This window comes from Cynocephalus volans, chromosome 5, assembly GCF_027409185.1.
Source record: "Cynocephalus volans isolate mCynVol1 chromosome 5, mCynVol1.pri, whole genome shotgun sequence".
In the NCBI taxonomy this organism is placed as follows: Eukaryota; Metazoa; Chordata; class Mammalia; order Dermoptera; family Cynocephalidae; genus Cynocephalus; species Cynocephalus volans.
In genome coordinates, this window is record NC_084464.1 from 105,010,294 (window position 1) to 105,035,843 (window position 25,550).

At 31.9% G+C, this 25,550-nt stretch overlaps 1 protein-coding gene across 3 annotated transcripts in view; it reads left to right on the top strand.

The window, feature by feature from the left end:
* The window catches only part of GRIK2 (glutamate ionotropic receptor kainate type subunit 2), a 636,972-nt gene that overhangs the window by 603,262 nt on the left and 8,160 nt on the right, over positions 1-25,550 (top strand). For all 3 annotated transcript variants that reach the window (XM_063096320.1, XM_063096321.1, XM_063096322.1), the window contains exon 15: positions 20,706-20,956. In XM_063096320.1, the coding sequence (XP_062952390.1) occupies positions 20,706-20,956 (251 nt within the window). The remainder of the gene's footprint in view (positions 1-20,705; positions 20,957-25,550) is intronic.

The window sequence follows — 25,550 nt, forward strand, 5'->3', positions numbered from 1 at the left end:
ATTTTCAAGTAGAATACAATTTTTATTAAACAATAACAAATAAGTATTTGCTAAATTGAAGCTTAATAAAAACTGGGTTGTTAAAACTCAAAAATAGTTGCTTAGAACTTAGCCCAACAAAAAATATGAAAAAGGAATATTTTATCTTTTATGTGGTTTAGACTTTCTAGTGCATGGTGATAAGTGATGCTATTATTGTTTCCAAATTCTCCAAAGAAAATGGACCCATTTTTTTGCCTGAACCAGCAAAAGACCTCCCAAAACTTTGTCCTTGTTATGCCAATGTTATGTACAAGTTCAAAAGTTTTACAATTAATTTTAATATATAATAAATATATACAAATTGGTTGAGTTTTCACGATTTTAATTTGAGAAACATTATCTCAAAATGTGTTAAATTATACTTATATTCCAAGTAAGGCTTGGGTTTATTACCCTAATTCATGGGCTTGGGTTTATTGCCCTAGTATGTGATAATGGATTTCTCAAACCATGGAATTCCCCATAGTTAGGTCAGATATGGTTCTTTCCCTCCCTAAGAATTACATAATGAAACTGAAAACTTAATGAGTTACTATACTACTTATTTGGAATTTGTGATGCAAAATTTTTTTGGTAATGTTTGAGATGTGCTCTTTTTGTTAAAAAATTATATATATTTAAGAAAAGAGACTGAAAATGTACTATTAGTATCAGTGTGTAGTGTTCTGCACAATGATATTCTGGACTTAGCCTTGTAACTTGCTATGCCCTTGGAAAAGCTGCTTTAAATTTATGGCCTCTAAATTTTTTTAACTGGTAAATTAAGAGGGTTGTACTACCTGAGGTCCATTTAAATGCTAGACCTATAGTAATTTGTGCAATAATGTGCTTGACAAATTTTCAGAGTTTGATCTAAATGGGGCTAAAAACTACGTGGAGAAATTTGGGTAGCTTATGTCTTAAAGCACATTTCAAAAAACCAGGCACACTTTTTTTTGTTGTTGTTTTTTTTTACCGGTAAGGGGATCGTAACCCTTGGCACGGTGTGGTCCTCACCACGCTCAGCCAGTGAGCGCACCGGCCATCCCTATATAGGATCCGAACCCGCGGCTTCGGTGCTACCAGCGCGGCACTCTCCCGAGTGAGCCACGGGGCTGGCCCAGGCACACTTCTGAAGTAGTTATGAGAGGTAGAAGCAGTAATTTGTTAGGGTTCCATTGCCCTATAGTTTTGTTTGGGAAGAACTGGAACAAATTAATGCAGTTTTCAGTATTGTTTCTGAAAAAAGTGAGATTCTTGTATATTCCTGCCATCTTTCTTGCTTTGTGGTTGTCATTCTTGTGGTGGTGGTTGTTGTTGTTAGCCCGTACAACAGTGTCTGCACTCCGTGGGCACTCAATTATTTGTTGAACAAATGAATTCTGTGTGTGGAAGTATGATGGTACAGCAAGATTTATAAACAGAGAAAACAAATCACTTTTAGAGCTAATAATAAGTATGGCATATACATTATTACTTGTGTGATGACTTCATTAGATAAACTTAAGTAATCCAGGGCTGTAAGAATTGAATAAGATTTGGGGAGGATGTGTGAGGACTTTGGAGTATATCATAGACATCTTTTATTATTGAGAGTTATCACAATAGCACTCATAGTATCAAAATTTCTAATGTAGAGAATTTTGACACACCAAGTATGAAAGCCTTAATCTTGAATTTTTCATTTGTGTTCTTGCTTGTTTTGTGAATACTATACACCAATGTACCAGGACTGTCTCTACCATTTTGTCTTGCTTTAAGGGAAAGTTTACTAAAATGAAATGGTCATTTGTGTGAGAAATGAATAGAAATTGACTTGAATTACATTTCTAAGGGGAGTCATTTTTTTGTAGTGTGTAGATTAGTATGGGGTAATATGTAGTATATTAGTGATTTTATTAAAATAAATTTTAAAAATTTAGCAACAGAGCATGATAAATTTCTAACTTTCATGAAGATTTCCTGGAATTTCACTACAAAATTATCAGTACATATTAATAAAAATTCAAAAGATCAGAATAATACTTTGACATTACATTTATTATGATCAGGAAGAATGTTTTAGCACATTCCTTTTTATTTTCATTATGAAATAATATTGAATTTAAATATATTAAAATGTCTCATTTGAATAGCTTAAGAAGGTATTTAATGCACTTAGCATATTTTTTTTTAAACCTAATTCTGAATGAAACAAATTTGAACACAGTAATTTAAGTTCAAAGAAATGAATTTTCAAATCATCCATTTACAGGCATTGCAATGTATTTTTTATTTACTTTATTCAGATAATTTGTTTCATTCTCTAACTTTATAATGTTAAATTCTTTACTGAATCATATCTTATTCATTCAAAACAGAGCATAAAATCAAAAAAATTTTGAGATGGTACTTTCTGAGTGGATTTAACTCTCTCATATAACTTCATCAAAGTATGATCCAGAAACAGATATTTCAGACTTCACTCCCTTAGATACTTCAGAGAAAAAGGTTTCAGGCAGTAATTTATAATTTGCTATTTTATACCTCTCCTAGGAATACGACTTCATAAATTATTTATATTTACTTCATCATTAATAAACACAATGACACACACAGTTCCAGTAGTTAAATGAGATTCTGTGTTCCTATGGACTTTCAACCAGCTTCATAACCTGCATTTCTCAACTAGTTAATTAGCATTTGCCTTTTATGTTATCAGTGCCCAAGTATATTAAAGATTATTTGAAATACATTATATTTACTTAGTTTTAAAATTGTATTTAATCATAAACAAACAAAAAAAAAGGATTTTATTTAGGTGTTATAAACGTTATTGTAGCTCTTGCTTTTTTCTCAGCAAGAGTTGTTGAGATAAATATATTCAAAGCAGAGCAATATGGGCTCAGAGTCTTGAAAATTTTGATCAGTTTCAAAAATTCTCAAGAATTTTGGGCTTACATATTCAGGAGCTATAATCCATAATGAAAATTTCATCTTTATTCATCATATTCTGAGAGTGATCAAAGAGAGGAGCTTCCTTTTTTTTGCTCTTATTGTTGTTCAGATTTTGAGATATTGTCATGGAGGCATATGTGGTTTGATGAAGAGATTAAAACAGAAAATGCCGTGATTTCTTAGGAATGGGAAATCAGAAGCAAGTTTTACAAATTATACATATGCCCCTCTTTTTTTTTTGAAAAGTCACCCATCTTTTTCTTAGCCTGCTATTCCTCCTCTCGTGTGATTCATTTAGGGGCTTTGCCACCTAAATGTGATGATTACTGCCCAAAGTGTGTTGTGAGATTGCTGAATGATGCAGGTATAAGCTATTTAATTAGGGAAGATTTCTTTACAGAAAAATACCTTAGTGGAGCAATCAACAATGATGTGAAGGCAAACACTAAATAAGCATAAGCTGGTTTAGTTAAGTTTGGGGTGACATTAAATCCCTTTCATAGTTTTCCTGACTGCAGCAATGTTATTTTAATGTGGCGTTTACTGTGTGGTACATTTTTTTTTTTTTTTTTTTTTTGTCGTTTTTTTTTTTCGTGACCGGCACTCAGCCAGTGAGTGCACCGGTCATTCCTATATAGGATCCGAACCCGCGGCGGGAGCGTCGCCGCGCTCCCAGCGCAGCACTCTACCGAGTGCGCCACGGGCTTGGCCCCTGTGTGGTACATTTTTGAAGTTGTTGGTGTTCTTGCTCATAATAACTAAACTTCCTATTTCATTCATTTTTTTTTTTTTTTAAGTTCTGGGTGAGATAAAAGCCAAAAGCAAATCACAGCAGCTTTGCTAAGGAATATTTAAAATGTGTGAGCAGTTGCAGTCTTGTTTCTTAATTCACTGTAGGAAATAATCTATCTATTCGAGCAGGGAGCATTTCGACGTAATGGCATTTTCAACTGCATTGCCTTTCTCCTGACTGCGTATACTAAAAGCCTTTTTGGTCTCTCTTTTTTGAATGTTGAGTGCATATTGCACTTTGAGGACTAGGCAGACTCAGCAGTCCATGAGCTGGTAGGAAAGCAGCAGTCCACAAAAAAATCCATTAGGGCCAGTTGGTGTTATTTTGCTTTACTTTGCTCAGTTTTATAGAAATAGTGTAAAATGACTGAAGGATCATTAAAACTATTTCTTTTTTTTAGCAATGACCTAGTGGCATGTTTCATTCATTTGTTAGTTCCTTCACAACATTAATAACATATGTGATGTCTGTGGCAGCTGAGAAGGGGATGAAGGGAATTGTGCTCATGTCTGAGCATATTGTTAATGATAGAATTTTCTGTAGTCTCAGTTGTTCTCATTTTACTTGTGGGATTAAATCATTAGTAAATTTTAAATAGTGTATAATTATTTCTGTGAACAAAACCCCAAATAAATTAGTAATATCATTGTTATAGAATTACTGAAATATATGTTATATGTGAAGAAAGTAAAGATGAAGTGGATAAATTTTAAATGCTTTTTAATGATAAAATTAATTTTAAAGTCAATTTTACCACACACAAAACTGTTATATACATTTTATTTCGAACATATTTACTAATTTAATTATAAATATTAGGGTATACCCTTATTTGATAATTGAATTTATTGTTACCTTAACAAGCTAACATTTTAAAATAATTTCATATAAATAAATACAAAGTAGCAGTAGTTCTCGAGCAACTTTTATCTCATATTGTCTTTATCCATAATCAGCCTAAAGTAAAAAAATATAGCAATGGATTGTATCATTGCCTTTTTATAGTGAAAGTTCACTACTTTCACAATTGAACAATATGAAATTCCTTCTTTCACTTCTATTTTCTAATGTTAAATGCACTAGATCCAATGTTTCTTTATTTGTCATTATTTGATAAAGTAAGAGATTTAGAACTGGTACCAGAGAAGTCATGTTGTTTGTTTGAGTCAGATGCCAGTGTTTATAAAAATAGAAATCAGTATGAGAAGCATGTTTTTTCCCTGTTTTGCTCAACATCCATTTCTAGAATTCCCAATTCATCATATAATAAGTACTGTAATATTCATCATTATAGATGCATAAAATTGCTGGCCTTCAGTTTTTCAGCTTTACTGAAATGAATGAATACATTTGTCTTCATTAGCTAAACATAATGCACAAAAATTGATGCAAATTATTCATCTTTCGGTAGGTCAACCCTCCATTAAAATGCATTCTATTTTTTCTTTTCATAAGCAGCATAGTTTTAATGTTAGTGAAGTGATTTTACAAGGCTAAATTGAGATCTAATAATATTCAGAGACTGAATTAAACAAAAAAGTCAAATTGCACCTGTAGAAGCTGCACATTCTGGCATATTTGTTAAGGTCTAGATTACATGTCAGTGAAAACAGATGAGAGTCTCAGTAAACTATGCCCTCTCCACAGACATCATCAACAGACTCTGCATACTAGAACGCGGGAGGAATTTGATGAATTGTGGGCACCATTGTAAACAGCCTTCGTTAGTATTGTAAATGCTGGTCAAAAGGTTCCCAAACAATGCAGAAATGGATAATTCCTATTAAAACAGAGTTAGTTCTGACAGATTTTATACACAAAGATTGTATCATTTAATTCATTTAGTTAGTGTATTGTACTGATTAGTCCAAGACCATGGATTCAAATTCTATTTTGGATTAGTTAGCTGCACACCTACTATGCCAGACAATCATCCTTGTGTTAGCAAGTCTAGGTAAGATCAATGAATCGCTCACATTAGAGAAAATTTAGTCAAAGCATAGGCGTAAGATATTGAAGTTCTAAATACCAAAAACAAAGGCCTTGCATTTGCTTGCTCTTGTGTGATAGATAGGCATATTCTTAGCATACTGCACAGTGTGTGGCTTTCATAGTCAGAGGACTTCTGTGCACATCCTGCTTTCACTGGGTATTGTATGTGTATTAGGTGAGGTTATTGAGCCTCCTGTAGACTCAGTGTCCTCATCTATAAATGAGTATTACCGTGCCTACATAGTTAGATTGCAGTAAAAATTGAGCATATTATATTTATAGTATTTGGATTAGAATATATGTACCATAAAGAATTCTAAAGGAGTGTCTGGAAGAAATGTCCTCTAATAGTTAAAGTGATATATTAGTGGTCTTTAAGTGATTTATATCTTTAAAAAATCTTTTCATTTTTTACATAGTCAGAAATATTTAATATATTGCAGATAAGGCAGACTGACCCATTGCTAACCAATTAGAAACCTTTTCCTATGGAACCTAACTAGGGTTGTACCATAAGCCAATCAGTATATTGTAGTTAAATAACAATCATTTTGAGGGAAGAAAGTGATTTGTATTTACTTTATAAAGTTGAAACAATTTCTATTGTAGGTCATTATCTAAACAACTAAAATGAAGGTTTTCCTTCTCCAAATGTATCTTGAGTGTTAAGTAAACAAAAACCAAGGTGCATCAAGAAGAGAATAATCTCTAAAGACATGTATGCTTCCTTTGCATTTGGCCAATTTACAAGAATTTTATCAGTCCTCAACCTGCTTGGCTCTGTAAAATAATAAAGGTAAAATATAAATATACAACATCCCCTTTTTTAGGAGACAAATATGGGAAAACAAATTTAACACAAAATAGGGAAAATACAACATTGGCCATAAACAAGTGGCCAGTTATAGAGTGCAGCGGTTTAGGTAGTTCAGATAGGTGAACTGATAGGACAGAAGCAGTCAGGCCAAATTGAAAAAGGGATTTAAGCTTGGGTGGGTAGTTTACTCTCTTGGAAAAAAAAAATTCTCTCAAAATTTTCGGGTTCTTGATGATCAACTAGGATGATGACTTTATTTAAAATTATCCAACTTTTATAACTTAAACATTAAGATTTGATATTGGGGCCGAGCCCGTGGTGCATTCGGGAGAGTGCGGCACTGGGAGTGCAGCAACGCTCCCGCCGCGGGTTCGGATCCTATATAGGAATGGCCGGTGCGCTCACTGGCTGAGTACCGGTCACGGAAAAGACAAAAAAAAAAAAAAAAAAAAAGATTTGATATTGGATTTGGAACAAAAACATCATACTAGGGAAAGTATTCCTGACATACCCATTCCTGTCACTATTCAAATGATTACTGTGCAGATGCTAAAATCATAAGGAAGGAGGGTTTATAGAATAAAACCCTTTCTATTTTCAACTTAGTGTCAGAGTTTCGTGATTCAATACTCAGAAAAGAAATATGACAACAAATTTACTTCACCAATCACTTTTAACTAATGTATATGTAATATGTCAGAACCGGTGAAAACAATTTGCTGCTTCATTATGGGCTGATAGCATTGGCCCTCCACTTTCTTTTTCGCATGAAAAGAATATTCAGAATATGAATAAAAGGTAACTAAGACACATATTCTGCAACTTGAATTTTTATTGATACATTTTATGTACCTTATATAAGATTCTCCCATTGTGATCTTAGATACCTGAATATTCACCTGAGTATTCTACAATATTACCTAAAGTAGAATGTATTTACGTTATTATTTTTTATTTTATAGTAAATTAACAAATTATATTTGTATATATTTATAAAATGCAAAGTAATGTTATGATTTACAAATACAATGTGAAATAATTAAATAAATCTAATTAACATATTTATCACACAAAATACTTATTTTTTGTCCTGAGAATATTTTAAATTTACGCACTTAGCAGTTTTGAAATGTACAATACACTAATATTAACTATATTCACCATGCTTTGCTGTAGATATTTAAGAAAACAAAAACAAAAACACTATTTCTCCTGTCTGACATATTCGTGCCACTAGACCATCATCTTCCCGTTCCTCCTAACTCTCTATAAACACCATTCTGTTCTCTGCTTCCATGACTTCCATAGCTTTAGATTTCACATGTAAGTGAGAACGTGTGGCGTTTGTTTCTCTGAGCCTGGCTTATCTCACGTAGCATAACATTCTCCAATTCCATCCATGTTGTAACAAATGACAGAATTTTCTTTTTATTTAATGGCTGAATAGTATCCCATTATATATACCACATTTTCTTTATCTGTTCATCTATTGATGGTCACTAAAGTTGATTTTATAACTTAGCTACTGTGATAGTGCTGCAATAATCATGGCGGTGCAGACATCTCTTTGACAAACTGATTTTAAATCTTCTGGGTAAATACCCAGAAGTGGTATTGCTAATATAGTAATTCTATTTTTAGTGTTTTGAAGAACCTCCATACAGTCTTCCATAATGGCTGCATTAATTTACATTCCCACCAACAGTGTACCAGGGTTCCCTTTTCTCCACATTCTTGCCAACACTAGTTTTCTTTTGTTTTTTTGACAATAGCCATTCTCTGACAGGTGGGAGGTGATGCCTCACTGTGGTTTTAATTTGTGTTTCTCTAGTGATTAGTGATTTGAGCATTTTTCATATATCTATTGGCTGTTTGTATGTCGCCTTTGAGAAATGTCTTTTCAGTCCCCATTTTTTAATTGGGCTTTTTGTTTCTTGAGTTTTTATGTATATTGAGTTATTTCTTATAAATTTTGTATATTATTTAATGCATAGTTTATAAATATTTTCTCTCAATCAAAAAGCTGTCTCCTTACACTGTTGTTTTCCTTGTTTTGCAGAGCTTTTTAGTTTCATACAATCCCATTTGTCTAGTTTTGCTTTTGTTGCCTATGCTTTTGGAGTCAAATCTAAGAAATCATTGCTCAGATCAATGTTGTGTAGTTTTCCTCCATGTTTTATTCTATTAGTTATACAGTTTTGGTCCTTATGTTTATTTCTTTAATCCATTCTGAGTTGATTTTTATATATATGGTGTGAGAAAAGGATTCAATTTTATTCTTCTGCATATGGATATCCATTTTTTCTATACCATTTATTGAAGAGACTACTCTTGTCCCATTGTGTATTCCTGACACCTTTGTTGAAAATCACCTGACCGTACATGGGTGGGTTCATTTCTGGACTCTTCATTCTGTTGCGTTGGTCAAGATGTTTATTTTTACTTTTTGCCAGTACAATGCAGTTTTAATTACTATTTAAATAATTAAGGAATAAATAGTGATGCCCCCAGCTTTGCTCTTTTTGCTCATGATTGCCTTGCTATTAGATTTTCTTGTGATTTCATATGCATTTTAGGACTTTTGTTTTCTATTTATATGAAAAATGACATTGGGATTTTGATAGGGAATGAATTGAATTTGTAGATTGCTTTAGGTAGTATGGGCATTTTAACAATGCTAATTGTTCCAATACATCAACAAGGGATAGCTTTCATTTTATTTGTGCCTTCTTCAATTTTTTTTATCACCATTTTATACTTTTCAGTGTAATGTCTCCTCTTTCATTTCTGATTTTATTTATTTGAGTGTTTTCCTTTTTTGCTTAGCCTAGCTAGGAGTTTGTCAATTTTATTTATTTTATTAAAGAACCAACTCTTGGATTTACTGGTATTTTTCAGTGGTTTTTCTGTTCTTTGATTTATTTCTGTTCTGATCTTTATTATTTTCTTCTGCTAACTTTGTTTATAGTTTGTTTTTCTTTTTCTATCTCATTGAGGCATAATGTTAGGCTGTTTTTTTTTTAATGTAGGCATTTATTGCTATAAACTTCTTTCTTAGAACTGCTTTGCTGGATCCCATAGGTTTTGTTTGAGATGTTGTGTTTCCATCGTTGTTTGTCTCAAGATATTTTTTAATTTCTCTCTGGATTTTTACTTTGACCAATTGGTTGTTCAGGAGCATGTTTAATTTCCACAGATTTGTGGATTTTCCAGTTATTGATTTCTAGTTTCTTCCAATTATTGATTTCTAGTTTCATACCATTGTGGTTAGAAACAATACAAGATATAAATCTAATCTTTGTGAATTTGTTAAGGCTTGTTTTGTGGCCTAACATATTGTCTGTATTGGAGAATGCTCCATGTGCAAATGAGAAGAATGTCTATTCTGCTGCTGTTGGATAGAAAGTTTTATATATATATATATATATATCTTAGGTCCATTTCATAATATATGAATCTGTTAGGTCCATTTCATCTAAGGTGCAGTTCAAGTTCAGTATTTGCTTGTTAATTTTTCATCTGGTTGATCTATTTCTTGTTGAAAGTGGGATATTGAAGTCTCCTGCTATTATTGTATTGCTATCTATTTCTTCCTTCATGTCCATCAGTATTTTCTTTATATGTTTAGGTGCTTTGTTTAGTGCATATATATTTACAATTGTTATGTACTCCTAACGAATATACTCTTTTATCATTCAATAATGAACTTTTCAGTCTCTTGTAACATTGTTTGACTTTAACACTATTTTTTTTTGATACACTATAGCCACCCCTGCTCTATTTTGGTTACTGTTTGCATAGAATATCTTCTCCCATTTTTTTCTTTTACTTTTAGCCTATATGTGCCCTTAAAGCTAAACTGGATCTTTTCTAGGCAGCATATACTTGGATTTTATTTTTATCCACTTAGCCACTTTATGTATTTTTATTGGAGAGTTTAATTCATTTACATTCAATGTTATTATTGATAGGTAAGGACTTATTCCTGCCATATTTCTAATTGTTTTCTAGTTGTTTTATATCACTGTTGTTTTTAATTTGCATTTTCTGATGACATATGATATGGAACATCTTTTCATATATTCTCTTGACTTTTATATACCTTCTTTGGTGAAGTGTCTGTTAAAATCTTTGATACACTTTTTACTTGAGTTGTTTTTAAGTCATTGTTGAGTTTTATGAGCTCATTGTATATTTTAAATAACAGTTCTTTATCAGATATATTTTTTGGAAATATTTTCTCCAAGTCATGTATTTTCATTCTCTTCTCTCGTTTGTACACGAACAGTATAATTTCTGTTTGGCTACATCCCATCATGGCCCTGATATTTTTAACCTGGTTCTATCCTTATATTTAGAAGTAATACACAATTTGGGTTTGAGATGCTCTCACACTCATTTTCCTTTCCTATGTATGCCTTCTAAGCTAGGAATGCATATAGAAAGAGAATAGAGCAAAGGAGGCAAAAGGGAGCCAAAAAAAAGTTGTATTTCCTACTCTTATTTTCAAGTAGAAGTAATTTTTTGTGTACCTTTTCTGAAGACTTAGATATTTCCATCTGTTACATAATTCTATAAGACTTTGTTCTTTATTATAATGCTCCTTATATTTGTAAAATCTTATTCAACATATGTATCCTCTGTTGCACTGAAAACTCTAGGAGGACAGAGCTCATGGTTTTGTTGCTCATCACTGTATACTTAGAATCTAACACCTATGCTAAGTACTATTTGTATATTTAACAATTAATAGTGAGACAGTAGAGGTAAAAATGATTTAGGCATGGTTCTTTTTCTCAGGATATTCATACCATCATTTAGTAGAGAAAAAAAAAGATATAGAAAGGATTGGACTATTATATACCAATTGCTATGTTAGAGGATGTTCGATGTGCTATGGCACCAAAAAAGAGAGATTCTACATATGTCTGTGGCAGCCAAGGAAAAGTGTATAAAAGTGGGGAAGGATGAGCAGAAGTTTATCTTAATGAGAGGAAATCTATCTGGATGAGCTAAATAAAGGGATTATGTGATATATTTTGGAATTGGTATTTTATCTTATAGCTCTAAAGCATCACTGCAAAATTTTAAGTGAGGAAATAATATAAACAGATTTGCAATGTGGAAAGTTCACTTGGTATCATGGAGGATGCCTCACTTTTATCTAGCATTTACTAGTGTGTGATTCAAATGTTATGGACCGATAAATTTATTTTCAAGATGAAATTACTCTTCTTTAATTTTTATCATTCTTACCCATGAATTCCTTATACTTCTTTCAAATTAGAGCTTTCAATGGGATACTTCCAATAGAAAATATCTAGGAGTGATAAGAGTAACTCCACTCCAGTTTAGCTGCTATCTAAAAGGAGGGTAGAATAGGCCCTTGAAGTGTTTAGTTGCTACATGTAGTAAGTGCTCAATTTTAAAGAAATGTGTAATAATTACTAGATATAATTTTTAGATCTAGATTAGATAAAGGTATAGATATTGTTTGGCTGAAGTGTTCAAATGGCTGAAGATAAAATTATGATCATGTATAACAAATAGTTAAGTAACTAGTATGTTGCTTTGGTTATGTATGCATTCATTCAACAAATATTGTGTTCTTATTATGTGCCAGGTATTATGCTAACAAAACAGATACTGTTTTGTTGAGATCCTTTTCTCATGGAATTTATAGCCTACTGGGGTAAATAAGTATTAATAGACTAATCACATAAATTATTTTTTAGTTATAAACTGAGAAATGTTCTACGGAAGAAAAAAAAATAAAGGTGTATGACAGTGCATAACAACATCATTGAGTGATTAAAACATCAAAGTGGAAATATAGGGATATAATATTTAATCTTAAATTTAAAGAAAAAAATGTGTCTTAGTGCTTTGTAAAAACAAATACAGGAGAGAAAGTGTCCTAAGAGATATAAAAATCTATCTACAACTGTACAACTGAGGAAGAGCCTCTAAGAGAATGTGGTTTGGTTCCAAACTACTTCGAAGATTTTTATCTTGGAAAGAATGGCAAGAAGAAATACATCTTTAAAAGCACCTAAAATTTGTTGCTTCTTTAGGACAACCAGTTCTCATCGCAGCACACAAAATAGGAGCCATTTCATAAAATTTAACATTTCCAGAAGGACTCTCATCTAAGTTGATGATTCTGAATAATTAAGAAATATAAAATAAAGGAAACTGAAGTTCTTTGGGAAGTAGCCAGAAAAGATTTGTCATTACAGAAAACAGCAAACCCCGGAAAGCCCCTTAGATGTTAACAAAATGTTTAAAGGATTTGGTTGCTATTAGGAATAACAAAAGCTATCAATCAATAAATAAATATACAAAAAATGGTCGGGGGGTGGGGAAGAAGACACAACAATCACAATTCCTTGAACTTGTTGAGACAAGTGAACAGATATAATGTTGATGGGTGGGGGAGGGGGAGGGAAAGAGAAATTGGTAAAGGGATATGAAAATCAACTACATGGTATATTGATAAATTAAAATAAAAACATAAATAAAAATTCTAAAATGTAAAATAAATAAATAAATAAAAAGGAATAATAAAAGCTGTGTTGTTTTTTCCTTTCAGTTATTGGTTTCATCAGTTTTGGCACACAAATGTATTTAAATAATTCTTATAACTCTTGTCCCCTGAAAGTTTCAGGTAAAGAGACTTGAAAGACAGTTGTGGAGACATGTTTTAAGAGGACCACTGTGATGTGTATGAATCTGGCCTTCACATCTTGGGCATGAGGGGTGACAATCAGCTCTGTATCTCATGAATATTGATAGCCAATAAAAAAATGAATTCTTTTGAGATGAAACTCCATGAAGCATATGGAGCAACAGATGAAAAAAGAGCCTACGAAACACAACTAGATGAGCTGTGGTGTCATAATGTGTAAACTAAAATAACAGGAAGAAAGATACATAGACAAGAACAGGCAGAAAGCTCTAACAAGGAACAACATATTTTTGACAAAGAGAACAGATATAGTAAAAGTAGCAATTATTGCTATCTAAGGCAGTGCTTTACTGTAAGTAGTAATTATTGTTCCCAAGGCAGTACAAATTAAGGTTAAAAGAAAGAATACGTGGGAACATTAATAGATATGAAGGGGAAATTCTTCCCTGAAAATAAATTTAAACATTATAAACAAGTTTTTTTAAATTTTTAAAAAATTTTTTGTCTTTTAATGGATACATGGAAGCATTTATTTTACTAATGCATAATGTGAATTTTCAAGAGATAATTTGTTAAAAAGTATTATTTAAGAAGCCCCCCTATCTCTCCTGTGGGAATGAGAGGGGTGCCACAGGCCTCAATCCCGCCCCTCCTTCCTCCGTCTTCCACCCTATTTCCTTCCCCTTTCCCCTCTCCCGCCTCTCCCAACTGCTCCGCAACAGAATCCTAGAATGTAAAAAATAATATTAAAATTACTTTTTCTTTAAAAAAAATAAATAAAATAATGTTTTCCACAAACAAACAAACAAACAAAAAGATTATTTAACTAAGGAATCCTTGAAAAATAAAACACGGATGTACATTTCCCCAAAAGAGGTGTGTGGGAGGGGGAAAGTCCAGTTTGGGAAATACTGTTGTAATGAGTTTTAGAAAGGCATACTTATGGAAAGCGAGAATGATTTTATTTCTGAACTTTATAATTGATTAAAGCATGCAAAAGCCTGATTTGAAGATAAAGAAATTTTGGCCATATTAATGGGAGATTGCCAGCATATAGATAATGTGATTTCAGCATATTTCATTAAAGCCTGTTAGGTATTAGACAATTTGCTGTGCAATCTTAAAAAAAAAAAAAAGAAAAAAGAAAAAAAGCTACAAGCTTTTTGCAAAATTAAAAATGATGCTGATTGCATTTACTTTATTATTTCTATACTATCTAAATGTACTGAAATAGGATAAGGGAAAATGTTGGTAAATAAAATTGTGACTTTGTACTGAGTATTAAAAGGGCAATAGAATGAGCAAACCAATAAATCATGTATAGTACACTCAGACTTTAAAATTAAGTATGTATAATTACATGTGTGTTACATTCTATAAGTAAGGCACTTTAAAATAGTAGAAAGGAAGGGAAGGAGGGAAGGAAAAATGGGGAGGGGAGAAGAGAAAATAGAAAAGGAAGGGGAAGAGAGAAGGGAGGGGATGAAAAGGAAACAAAAGGAAAAGAAATAAAAAGAGAGGAGGGAAAGAACAAAAAGAGAAAGAAGGAGGAAAGGCAAAGGAATGAAAAAGAAAGGAAGGAGAGAGGGAAGGAGGGAAGGAGGTAAGGAAGGAAGGAAGGAATCAGAAAAATTTAATAAACCCATAAAATTAATTCTGAAATATTTGGTGAGATTTATACTGGTTGTTTATAGTTATCTCAGTTTATTTTCGGAAAGTTTCAATCTACGTCTTGGAAGAGATTCTCATAAAATCATAATTTTAAATAAAATTATTTGATGAAAATTTAACATTTAGAGACATTTAGAAATAATTCTATTACTGAGGTTATTCAGAATAGGTGCCTTTGTAGTTAGTATATGCTCATCCATACATTGTCACTGTTTATCTCTTGAAACTGCCTCTATACCTCCTTTGAAAGATCACTTTGACTTCCTTGATTTTCAAGTCTGCTTTATCTGATATAAGTATAGTTACTACTGTTCTTTTCTGGCTTCTATTTGCATGAAATATTTTTTCCCATCCCTTCACTTTCAGTCAATGTGTGTCTTTTTAGGTGAAGTGAGTTTCTTGTAGGCAGCATGTTGTTGGTTTTTATAATGCACTCACCCACTCTGTGTCTTTTGACTGTGGAAATTTAATGTTTATAATTAGAGTTATTATTAATATATAGGGACTTGTTACTGCCATTTTATTACTTTTTTCTGGTTGTTTTGTAGATCCTTTTTTCTTTTTTTCCAGGTTTAACTGTCTTAAGTAATTTTAAAAAGTGTATATTGATTTCTCATTCATTTTTAATATATCTTATAGGTCTTTCTATTATGATTACCAAAAGGCTTACTAAAAACATGTTATAGTTATAACATATTATTTTAAATTAATAACAGTCTAACTATGGTCACTAAGAAAAAACAAACAAAAAAAAGCTTACTCTATGCTTTGATGTCATTCCCCCCAAGTTTTGACATTTTGTAGTTTCAAGTTGAATCTTTTAATATTTTCTATGTTTAATATCTTTGTGATATTTGTTATTATCTTAATAGGTTTGTCTTTTAGTCTTCATACTAAGGATATAAGTGGTTTATTCACTACTTTTACAAGATTGGAGTATTCTGAGTTTGTCTGTGTTCTTACTTCACTAGTGAGTTCTATACCTGCAAATATTTCCTTGTTACACTTTAGCATCACCTCCTTTCAGAAAGAGGGAGTCCATTAAGCTCAGGTGTGGTGTTTATGAATTTCCTTAGCTTTTGTTTGTCTAGGAAAGTGTTTATTTCTGTTTCACATGTGAAGGTTAGTTTTGTTGGATACAAAATTCTTGGTTGATAGTCTTTTTCCTTCAGCACTTTGACCATATGATCCTACTCTCTCTTGGCCTATAGGGTTTCTACTGAGAAATCTGCTGAAAACTGTATTGGGGTTCTATTGAATGCTATGTTTTTTTTTTTTTCTCTCTTGCTATTTTCTGTATGCTTTCCTTATCTTTGGGTTTTGATAATTTGATTAAGATGTGCCTTGAGGTATTCCTTTTTAGACAGAATTCGATTGGTGACCTCTGAGCTACCTGTACCTAAATGCTGTCATACTTCTCCGTTGTTGGGAAATTTTAAGCCATTATTTTCTTAAATATGATTTCTAAGTCTCTTTATTTTTCATCTCTTTCAGGTATGCCAATTATGTAGAAGTTATTTTGCTTGAGGATGTTCCATAGTTGTTGCAGTTCTGTTTTAATTTTTTTTTTTTTTTTCCTTTTTTTTCTTCTCCTCCGGGTGATTTCTTAAGTTCTGTCTTCAGGCTTGCTGATTCTTTCCTTTGGTTGATCAAGTCTGCTGTTGGAGCTTTCTACCAAGTTTTTCAGTTCAGATAAGATATTCATTTTTTTAGAATTTCTGTTTGTTTTTTAATTGATTCCATTCCTTTGTTAAGTTTCTCATTTTGCTCCTGAATTGTTTTTCAATATCATTTAATTTTCTATCTGTGATTTTTGTTACTCCCTGAACATCTTTAGGAGGATTATTGTGAATTCTCTGTCAGGCATTTTATAAATCTGCTGTTCTTCTGGGTCTATTGCTGGTGCTTTGTTGGTTTCTACCGGTAGTGTAATATTTCTCTTTTTTTTCTCAATCTTTGTGTCTTTATGTTGATGCCTGTGCATCTGAGGAGATGGCGACAGTGTCCTTTGGTTGTGTTAGACCTTTACTATTCAATATCAGAACTTTGTCTCTAGTCTTTTTGTTTGTTTGTTTGTTTGTTTTTTGTTTTGTTTTGTTTTTCATTCTGTGACAGATTAATTGCAACCACCACCAAATAAACACTGTACTAGAACTAATTTGCTGTACTGCTATTGATTCCCAAACTGGGGAAGACTTACTTCAGGGAGCAGAAATTCAATGCTGTGCCTGAGCTAAATTGCTGCCTTGCTGTTGTTTCCTGGTGTGGAAAATCGTTTTTAAACAAACTGTGTTTTAATTGTTGTCCTTTTAGTCACTTTCACATCATGTGGAGCTTCTATAAGAGCAACTGGGCTGTGTGGAAAATACAGCCTAGGACTGAGTCTTTTCCACAAATTGTGTCCCCTGTAGTTCCATCGAGCTGACTGATGAGATCTCATTGTAAACTTTAGGTCTTACGGACCTGACATTTCAAGAGGTTTAAAAAGTCATAAATATATGTTTTACTTTCTTTTTCTTTCTTTTGCAATGTAGAAACTTTCTCATCTGGTTAAAGTGGGAATTTTTTGGCAACTTATAGAAAGGTCATTTAAAAAACATAATAGTTCCTTACTGTCCAATATGGATAATATGTTTAAATAAACAAAGAAAGTCCAGCTGAAAGCAAGAATATGAAAAAAAATCAAAGATTAGACATTGCATAGCAAAGATCCAAGGGCTAAATTCAGCTTTAAGAAGTGTTTGGCTTTCCTGAAATGTTGTTTTTTAAAATGATGTGTTTGACTACACTTTAGAAGACAAAATATTTAGACAAAATTTTTCATGTGATCTCACAAAAAAAGTGAAGATACATAGTCACCTTGTGTTGAAATTCTCAAAAAGTTTTAATAAAGCTGGAACTGAAGAGCATCTGCCTACTGTGTGAATGTTGTAGTTTTCTAGATTTTTTTGGTCTACTTTGCTTCATTCATTTATGATTATTTGTATTCCCCCTTAAGCATTTGAAGATTTCCTTTTACTTGCATTAGTGCCTGTTATAATGGTCACATTTATAATTTCATCATTTGTTTTTCAATCAACTTAGAGACCTGTTGAGAAAATTCACATCTTTCTTGGAGGCAGCCTTATTGTGTCAATCCTCAGTTTCTCTGTTTATACTTAATGATATCAGTTCTTTGCTTGCCAGAATATGGATTGAGGTTGGAGTTGGGACTTGGACAGAACTTAAGCTCTTCTTTCTGATTAAAGACTGTTCACTCCATTAGAGCTAAGCACATGGTTGTTGATGTCACAAAGAGGATGAAAGATACTTTTGTTCTTTGATCTCAATGCGTCCTTGTGATTTTTCAACTAAATGAAATTTCAGTCCACATTTGACTTCAAATATCATTTATGTAAAAATGCTTCCCAAGGAGCATCAACTTATCTGTCAATGAAGTAATAATTCATTGTTGAATTATAGTTTCTTTTCAAAAATACTTAAACTAAATCGATGACAGAATGACAAATAAAACATGTAAGTGATTTACTCTCATTGATTTTATTCTCTACATTATTTTTCTTGTTAAAAACATCAAGATGAAGTATATTAACATTGTAGGTTTGATTCAAATGAAACATCAGGTACATGTTACTGTATTCAGGAAAACAAGTGTGTTGAGGTTTGTTAGCAATGGGAAATTTTTATATTCACAACCAATGCTAGAAAAAGGAAACTCAGCTGGCAAGAAATCAAGAGGTGTCCATCATTTGCTGAGAAATGAGTTGCTTTTGTTTGTTTTTGTTTTGTTTGGTTCTTGAGAATGTAGTGGAGAAAACTGCGTTTGAAGATATTAGATTAAACATCCCAATGCAGTTCAGTGAGTTTGGTGAGTTGGCAATAAAATAATATTCTCTCAGTGTTGCTCAGGATGAGAAATAAACTGGTACAAATTACTTAACTGGATTAAGACTTTTCTATATTTGAAAGTTTACCTTCCAAGTAACCACCCCTCAATATTCTTTCTTATAGTTGTAATTCCAGAAAAGAAATTTTATCTTTGGGTTGGCCAGGTGTGTGAATTTTCACAGGTACTATCAGCACAAGATTTGTTTCAGATACTATATTTCTAATTGAAAGGCACACTTGATAAACTACATTGTACTTAAAATAGATGTTTTCCCTCCTCAATTAAATATTTATTTCTCAAGAAAAATACATAGTTAATCAGAATGGTTATTCATAGTAAAAGTGACCTTGCATCTGGTGTTAGGTTACATCTAGTTAATTAATGAAAACTGGATAGCCAAAGAAGATGGCCTTAATTTAGAGTCAGAGAGACCCAAAGTATCAGGTTGTCACTCTTACATTATGATATGAATGCCTTCATTCAAATGCTCCCCAGGATATGCAATCACTTGTTGAGAGCCTATTTTGTGGAAATGATTGAGAATTCAAATAGACGGCTAAATAGACAGATAGGATACTTATTTCCTATGATGCTTCTCATCTTTCTACTTTTACCTTGCCTGTTCTTGCTAGCAGAGAGGTATGGATGTAGACATATTTACACTGAAACAAAATCACAGGCAACATTGATTTACAGAAAAATCACAAGCATTTTTCTGGAAGCAGGAAAACACTATGGGTGAATTTGTACACAAAAATGGAATATGCAGTATAGTGTTTTAGGGAAGAAGACTGCACTTAAGAAGCAGGCTATTGGGCCGGCCCCATGGCGCACTCGGAAGAGTGCAGCACTTGGGAGCGCAGCGGCGCTCCCGCCATGGGTTCGGATCCTATATAGGAATGGCCGGTGCGCTCACTGGCTGAGCGCGGTGCGGGCGACACCAAGTCAAGGGTTGCGATCCCCTTACCGGTCACAAAAAGACAAAAAAAAAAAAAAAAAAAAAAAAGAAGCAGGCTATTTGTAGGTGAGAGAAGCAATAAGACCAATTTCTTGGAACAGATGTTGAAAGATGCGTATAGTTCAGTATGTTCTATGCTTCTGGGCAGCCAATTAGCAAATATATTACTTAGCATGTAATAGCTAATGTAGATGAATATCTACCCCCAACAGCGTAAATACAAACTTTCATGTATGTTGCATTCTCCATTAAAAGAACATTTCTCCCCAAAACACAAAATGATAAAGAAACAAATGACCAAATAGTACAATGTCAGGCCATAATGTCCTCGATTTATGAATTAAATTGCAATAATTATTTTTGAAAGATCCAAGTCTGTACAACACGTGACTTCTGTTATTTATATCAAATAACAAGTATGAGTGACTGACTATTATCTTCAAAGTATTAGGTGTCATTGAATACAGCTTATTAATCATGATTGCCTTAAATTATTGCATTTAATGTTGGCAAATGCCATTTTTTCCCCACAACTTTCTTAAAAATAGAGATTACTATTTTATCAATGCTCTGTTTTAGTATAGACCAATTTCTAGACATAAGCTAAACATTCTTGCACTTTATTCTGTTTACTTTTGTGGATTTCTAGTTACCGTGTTAGTTATTTTCCAGAGCTCTGAGCTGAGTCTGCCTTATAGAAGGATACATTTTCTTTATTAAAAACAAAGTTCATTTTACCCTTCAACATCTATAAAGTCTATCCCCTTGATTTACATTATTAAACTTCTATCTTTTTCCAGTCGGTTTTCTCTACTGAAAATGCATATTGGTATTCTTTGGAGCATTTGGAGAAATGTCTGTCCTCCTCTCATCATACTGACCTTTAATTATGAAATTCTGGGTTCCTTTAAATGGTTAACACATCCTCTCCATTCTTAGGTTCTCCATATCGAGACAAAATCACCATAGCAATTCTTCAGCTGCAAGAGGAAGGCAAGCTACACATGATGAAGGAGAAGTGGTGGAGGGGCAATGGTTGCCCTGAGGAGGAGAGCAAAGAGGCCAGTGCTCTGGGCGTTCAAAACATTGGTGGCATCTTCATTGTTCTGGCAGCTGGTTTAGTGCTCTCGGTTTTTGTGGCAGTGGGCGAGTTTTTATATAAATCCAAAAAAAACGCTCAATTGGAAAAGGTAAATATCATTTTTTTTTTCAATTTAAAACAATTACTGTTTTTATACTAAAACACACAAAAAAGATTTTTGATCTTTCCAGCCAGGGTAATGCTTAGAACTGTGGCTGTTAATTGTCTTATGTCATTCATTATAGAACAAAAAAATTATATTTTGTGAAATATAAAATTATATTTCACAAAAAGACTCATAATCATCTTCATGACTTTTAATTTATTTGTAATATATTTAATTGTAGCCAGCTTTAGGACAAATGGCTATTTCTACTCTTATTGAAACCTGAAAGATGAGAAATATTTGTTGCTTGAAGTTCATTGCAGTCGGTTTAAGGGAAGGATGTAGTTAATGAAGGAAGCAAAATTCAGAAACTAATGTGAAAGAAAAAGTACTTCTTTGCCCATCAAAAAGGATTTTAACATACAATACTGATTAACACTTTCAAGTTAGAGCGTAAATGAAATTTTAACAAAAATATCTTTAGTCTGATAAATTCCTAGTTAAAAAAATCTTAGCTTGCATTGTACAAATTACAATTAATTTTCTACTTTAATGAATGTGTGAAAATACCATGGTTTCTTTTTTGCCATTCAATATGAGTTCTTTATTTCCTTGCACCAGAGTTTTTATAAGAATATGTGTACACCTCAAATGTATAGAAACTGTTACAATATTTCTTGGGATTTCAATACATTTAGTCATTTGTATAAATGTTTTTGTATTCTATTCTTGAAGTTTGTGACCTCATTCAGAGTCTAAATTTCTAGTGCTATAATTTTCAAATTTCTATAAATATGAAGAAAATAGAAAAATCACTCTTTCAAATGATACATGACACTTTTTACATGTAAATTTATAGCTCTGGACATAAAATAACTAACATTTTTAAGTCTTCTAGCACTTTATTTATTAAACCTTTCGTAAAAATAAAGCTCAACATTTTTTACGTCTTAACTTTAGACCATGTGGCAGAGTGAGATTATATTTTCCTTAGTACTTAAAAGGTTTATGAGCTGTTAGTGATAAGTACAAAAAGCAGGAAAGAGGTATTTTAAAAAAAATATCATACAGGAATGCAAGGCAGATATATTCTGCCAATAGACATTGAAGTGCTTGCACTTTTAAAACTATTTTTGAAAACAAAAATATCTTCCTTTGTCTTTAATGATTTATGTTATGATTACTTAGCATTTTTGAACTCAGAATTTTAAATATAGCATTTTTACATTTTTACTTGACTGCAATACTTGACACTAAGAAATAATGTTTTTATAAATTCTTTAACTCCATCTGTCTACCACTGAAATGATCAATTCAATATTTTGAAAAATTCGGACAGTCACACAATCTATTTCCCTACAACATTCAGGATGGCTATTTAAGCTAACTTGGCTAAATCAAATATTAGTTGCACTTATGTGACTGATGATTATGTCTAAGTATACTTTTCACGTTATACTCCTATTTATAGCATCAAAATAAGTTTGAAATTACAGCCAAAGGACTAACAAAAGAAGAAAACTACTAATTCATCAATTACCATATTTCCTATAATTTGTCAATAAATGTGATATTTGGTTAGTCAATCTCTAAGATAAGTTCAAAAAACATCGAAAGAATTTGTATTTTCTAGTTGGAACCTCAAATCATCCATATATAATGATTTTTATAAAGTTATTGCTCTGAATTAAAAAAAAAAAAGAATTAACCTCTTGACAATATGTGCTATTCTATTGTCCTTTTTTTCTACATGTCCTGTTCATTCGATTTACCTAGGCTATGTCTCTGGCATGATTTTTTTTTACAAGCATTTTGTTTAAAACCAAAATAAGGGTGTGATGATTTAATTCTATAAGTCAATCTGCTTCGTTTTTATAAATAACTAGTTTAGTTGAATTTTTCAGAGATCAATCAGATCTCTTGACATTGTACGGACCAGTATCACTTTCTAAAAAACTAGGAAGAGGAAATTAATGTACCTTTTAAAAAACCGAAACAGATAAAGCATTTTCATTACATTGCAAAGAAACAACTGTGTTGCTATTACATGAGCATGTTAGTTGCACTTCCCAAGGCCTTCACACAGTCTCCACATTGTGTCCACAAGGAAATCCAAATTTCCTAGCTTAGCAGATGACACCCTTCAGGACCTGTCCTTGTCCACAGTTGTAGTTTTATATTTTTCCTCTCTCCAATTTGCACCTTTACTTTAGCCACATTAAATTACTTTCAATTTCCTAAGGTCATCTTCTTCCTTTTGCCTGGACCAAAACGTTGCCATTTTTCTACCTTGTGAACTCCTAAGCATCCACTTCTTTAGAAAGCTTTGCTTAGTCAATAGCTATAACGGATTTAGGCACAGGGCATACATAGCTCATTCCTACAAGGTGGAGGTCACTTTTCATTTCCTATTTCAATAAAAAAATAATGTGTCCCATGTATCTCATTTTTTTACTTAGCTGATTTTAGGTACTATCATCATGCAGAAACATTTGTCCTCTCTCGAGAAAGTTGGAAAGGTATTTGCCCATTTCAAAGTGTTTCCAGCCTTAGGCCAAGATACCTTTTCTCTATGAATACTTTGCACATCTCCATTGTCCCTTAGCACACTATTTTATTCATATTTGTTGGTTTCAACTTGTGGGTACCTTTCTTCCTATTAGATTCTTCTTTCTTTTAGGACAAGGATCTAGTGATTTTTATTTGTATCTTCAAGGCCTTGAACAGTGCCTGGTGGCATAGCATCCATCTATCTGTCTATCTACCTATCACTCATTTAAATTAATAATAAAGTTGATTTCAGAAACCTACTTTAAAAAGTCTATCATAAAAAAAGAATTACGGTTCTATGTAATTCAGAATGTTAAATTAAATAATTATGGATTGATTGGAAGTGACCCATTTTATTTGTTGTAATAAATTAAGTTCTTGAATTCAATTCTTCATTTTTCTTGAGAAATAGATCTCTTGGGTTGTACTACACAGATGTTTAACACCTTACTTGATTTATTAAAATTAGCCATGAGCTATTCCTAGATTTTATCATAATAGATGCATGAGCACATATAGAAATTCAGTTTATTTATACTTATCATACTTATGTCTTTAACCTAGATTTCTTAAATTTTAAAAGTGCATAAACACTTGTGAATTACTTACATACTCAAACATATTTGTTGAGAACCAAATCTGCAATAATTTTGTTTTGCATGTTGAAGGTAAACAAGAATGTATTAGTCACAATTCCAGCCCAATATTGCTTTGTTATATCTTTTCTCTTCTCTTTATCCTTTTTTGTTCTTCCCTTAGTATATACTTTTCTAGTGTTTTTTTAAAAAACAACAAATGAACATTCCTATCTTTATCTAAGTCAGCTGTCAGATACAATATACACACAATTTAGCTGAATATGAAATTTATGAATAAGTGATATATTTCTAAATCAAGTCTTACCTTTAATGATGATAATGATGAAATTATAGTAAATATTATTACCTAAAGTTGGAAATAAAATGCCTTTTAAAGCACTTATATTGTAATATAAATGGAAATGATTAGAGCTTGATGACCAAAGCTTTTTTTACATTTTCAAGCTATTTGATAATTAAAAGTAGTAAAGGAATGTATTATTTTAAAATGAGGGCAGAGTGAAATGAAAAGAGAAGATAAAGTTGAAATATGTGGACCTTAAAAATTTTTAAAAAATGTAAATTGCATTCCTTTCAGATAGCCACAAGATGATGTATCATAATTTTTATAATAATGGCTTTAACTTGATGCCAATATTAATGCATTGAAGATACATTACTTTTCATTTATTCTGACTTTTAAAATAAATAGGTCTTTATTTTTTCTTATTTTTCCAACATATAATTTGGCTATTTGGAAATATACTCAAAAAGTCTTTCTTATCTGAACATGTCTGCAAAAAATAAGTAACAACATATACAATTTAATTTAATTAATATTCTCTTTGCCTTACCTTTTCCTTGATTTTAAACATACTGCTACTTAAATTTCACTAATTACACAATCCGAGAAACTATTGTATTTCTGAGACCATCATCAGTGCATTTAGGTGCATAGATTTGTTTGAAATGTCTTGTTTTCCTCTTCTAAGACTTACTTATAGCTGAAATAAGCTGCTTATAATACAAAATATTGTTTTCTGTGGTAGTATTTATAATAACATATTAGCTTTGTAAACATAAATTATAAGCAATCATAATAATTTTAACTTTTATAAAACTATTTTATGATAACTATGGCTTATTAGTTTATCTTTAAAACTGCTTATTTCTTAAACATATGAATATTTTCTTTTAAAAAATATATAATTCTATCTTCTTTTGATTTTCAGCAAAATAGTAGAATGATTTTTTTTTCTGATTTGTATGCAGAAATATATTATTTCCCATGTAGTTGAAAATAGATTTGCTTGCACTGATTGTTTTTGTCGAATTGCTATTATTGAGTTTCCGGCCATGAAAAAAACTTAAAATATTGTCAAAAATATTCCCTCTCTTGTAACTCAGGTCTTAACTGAATATACTAAATATGTCTGAGAAATAAAAAATATACATATACACATATGTAT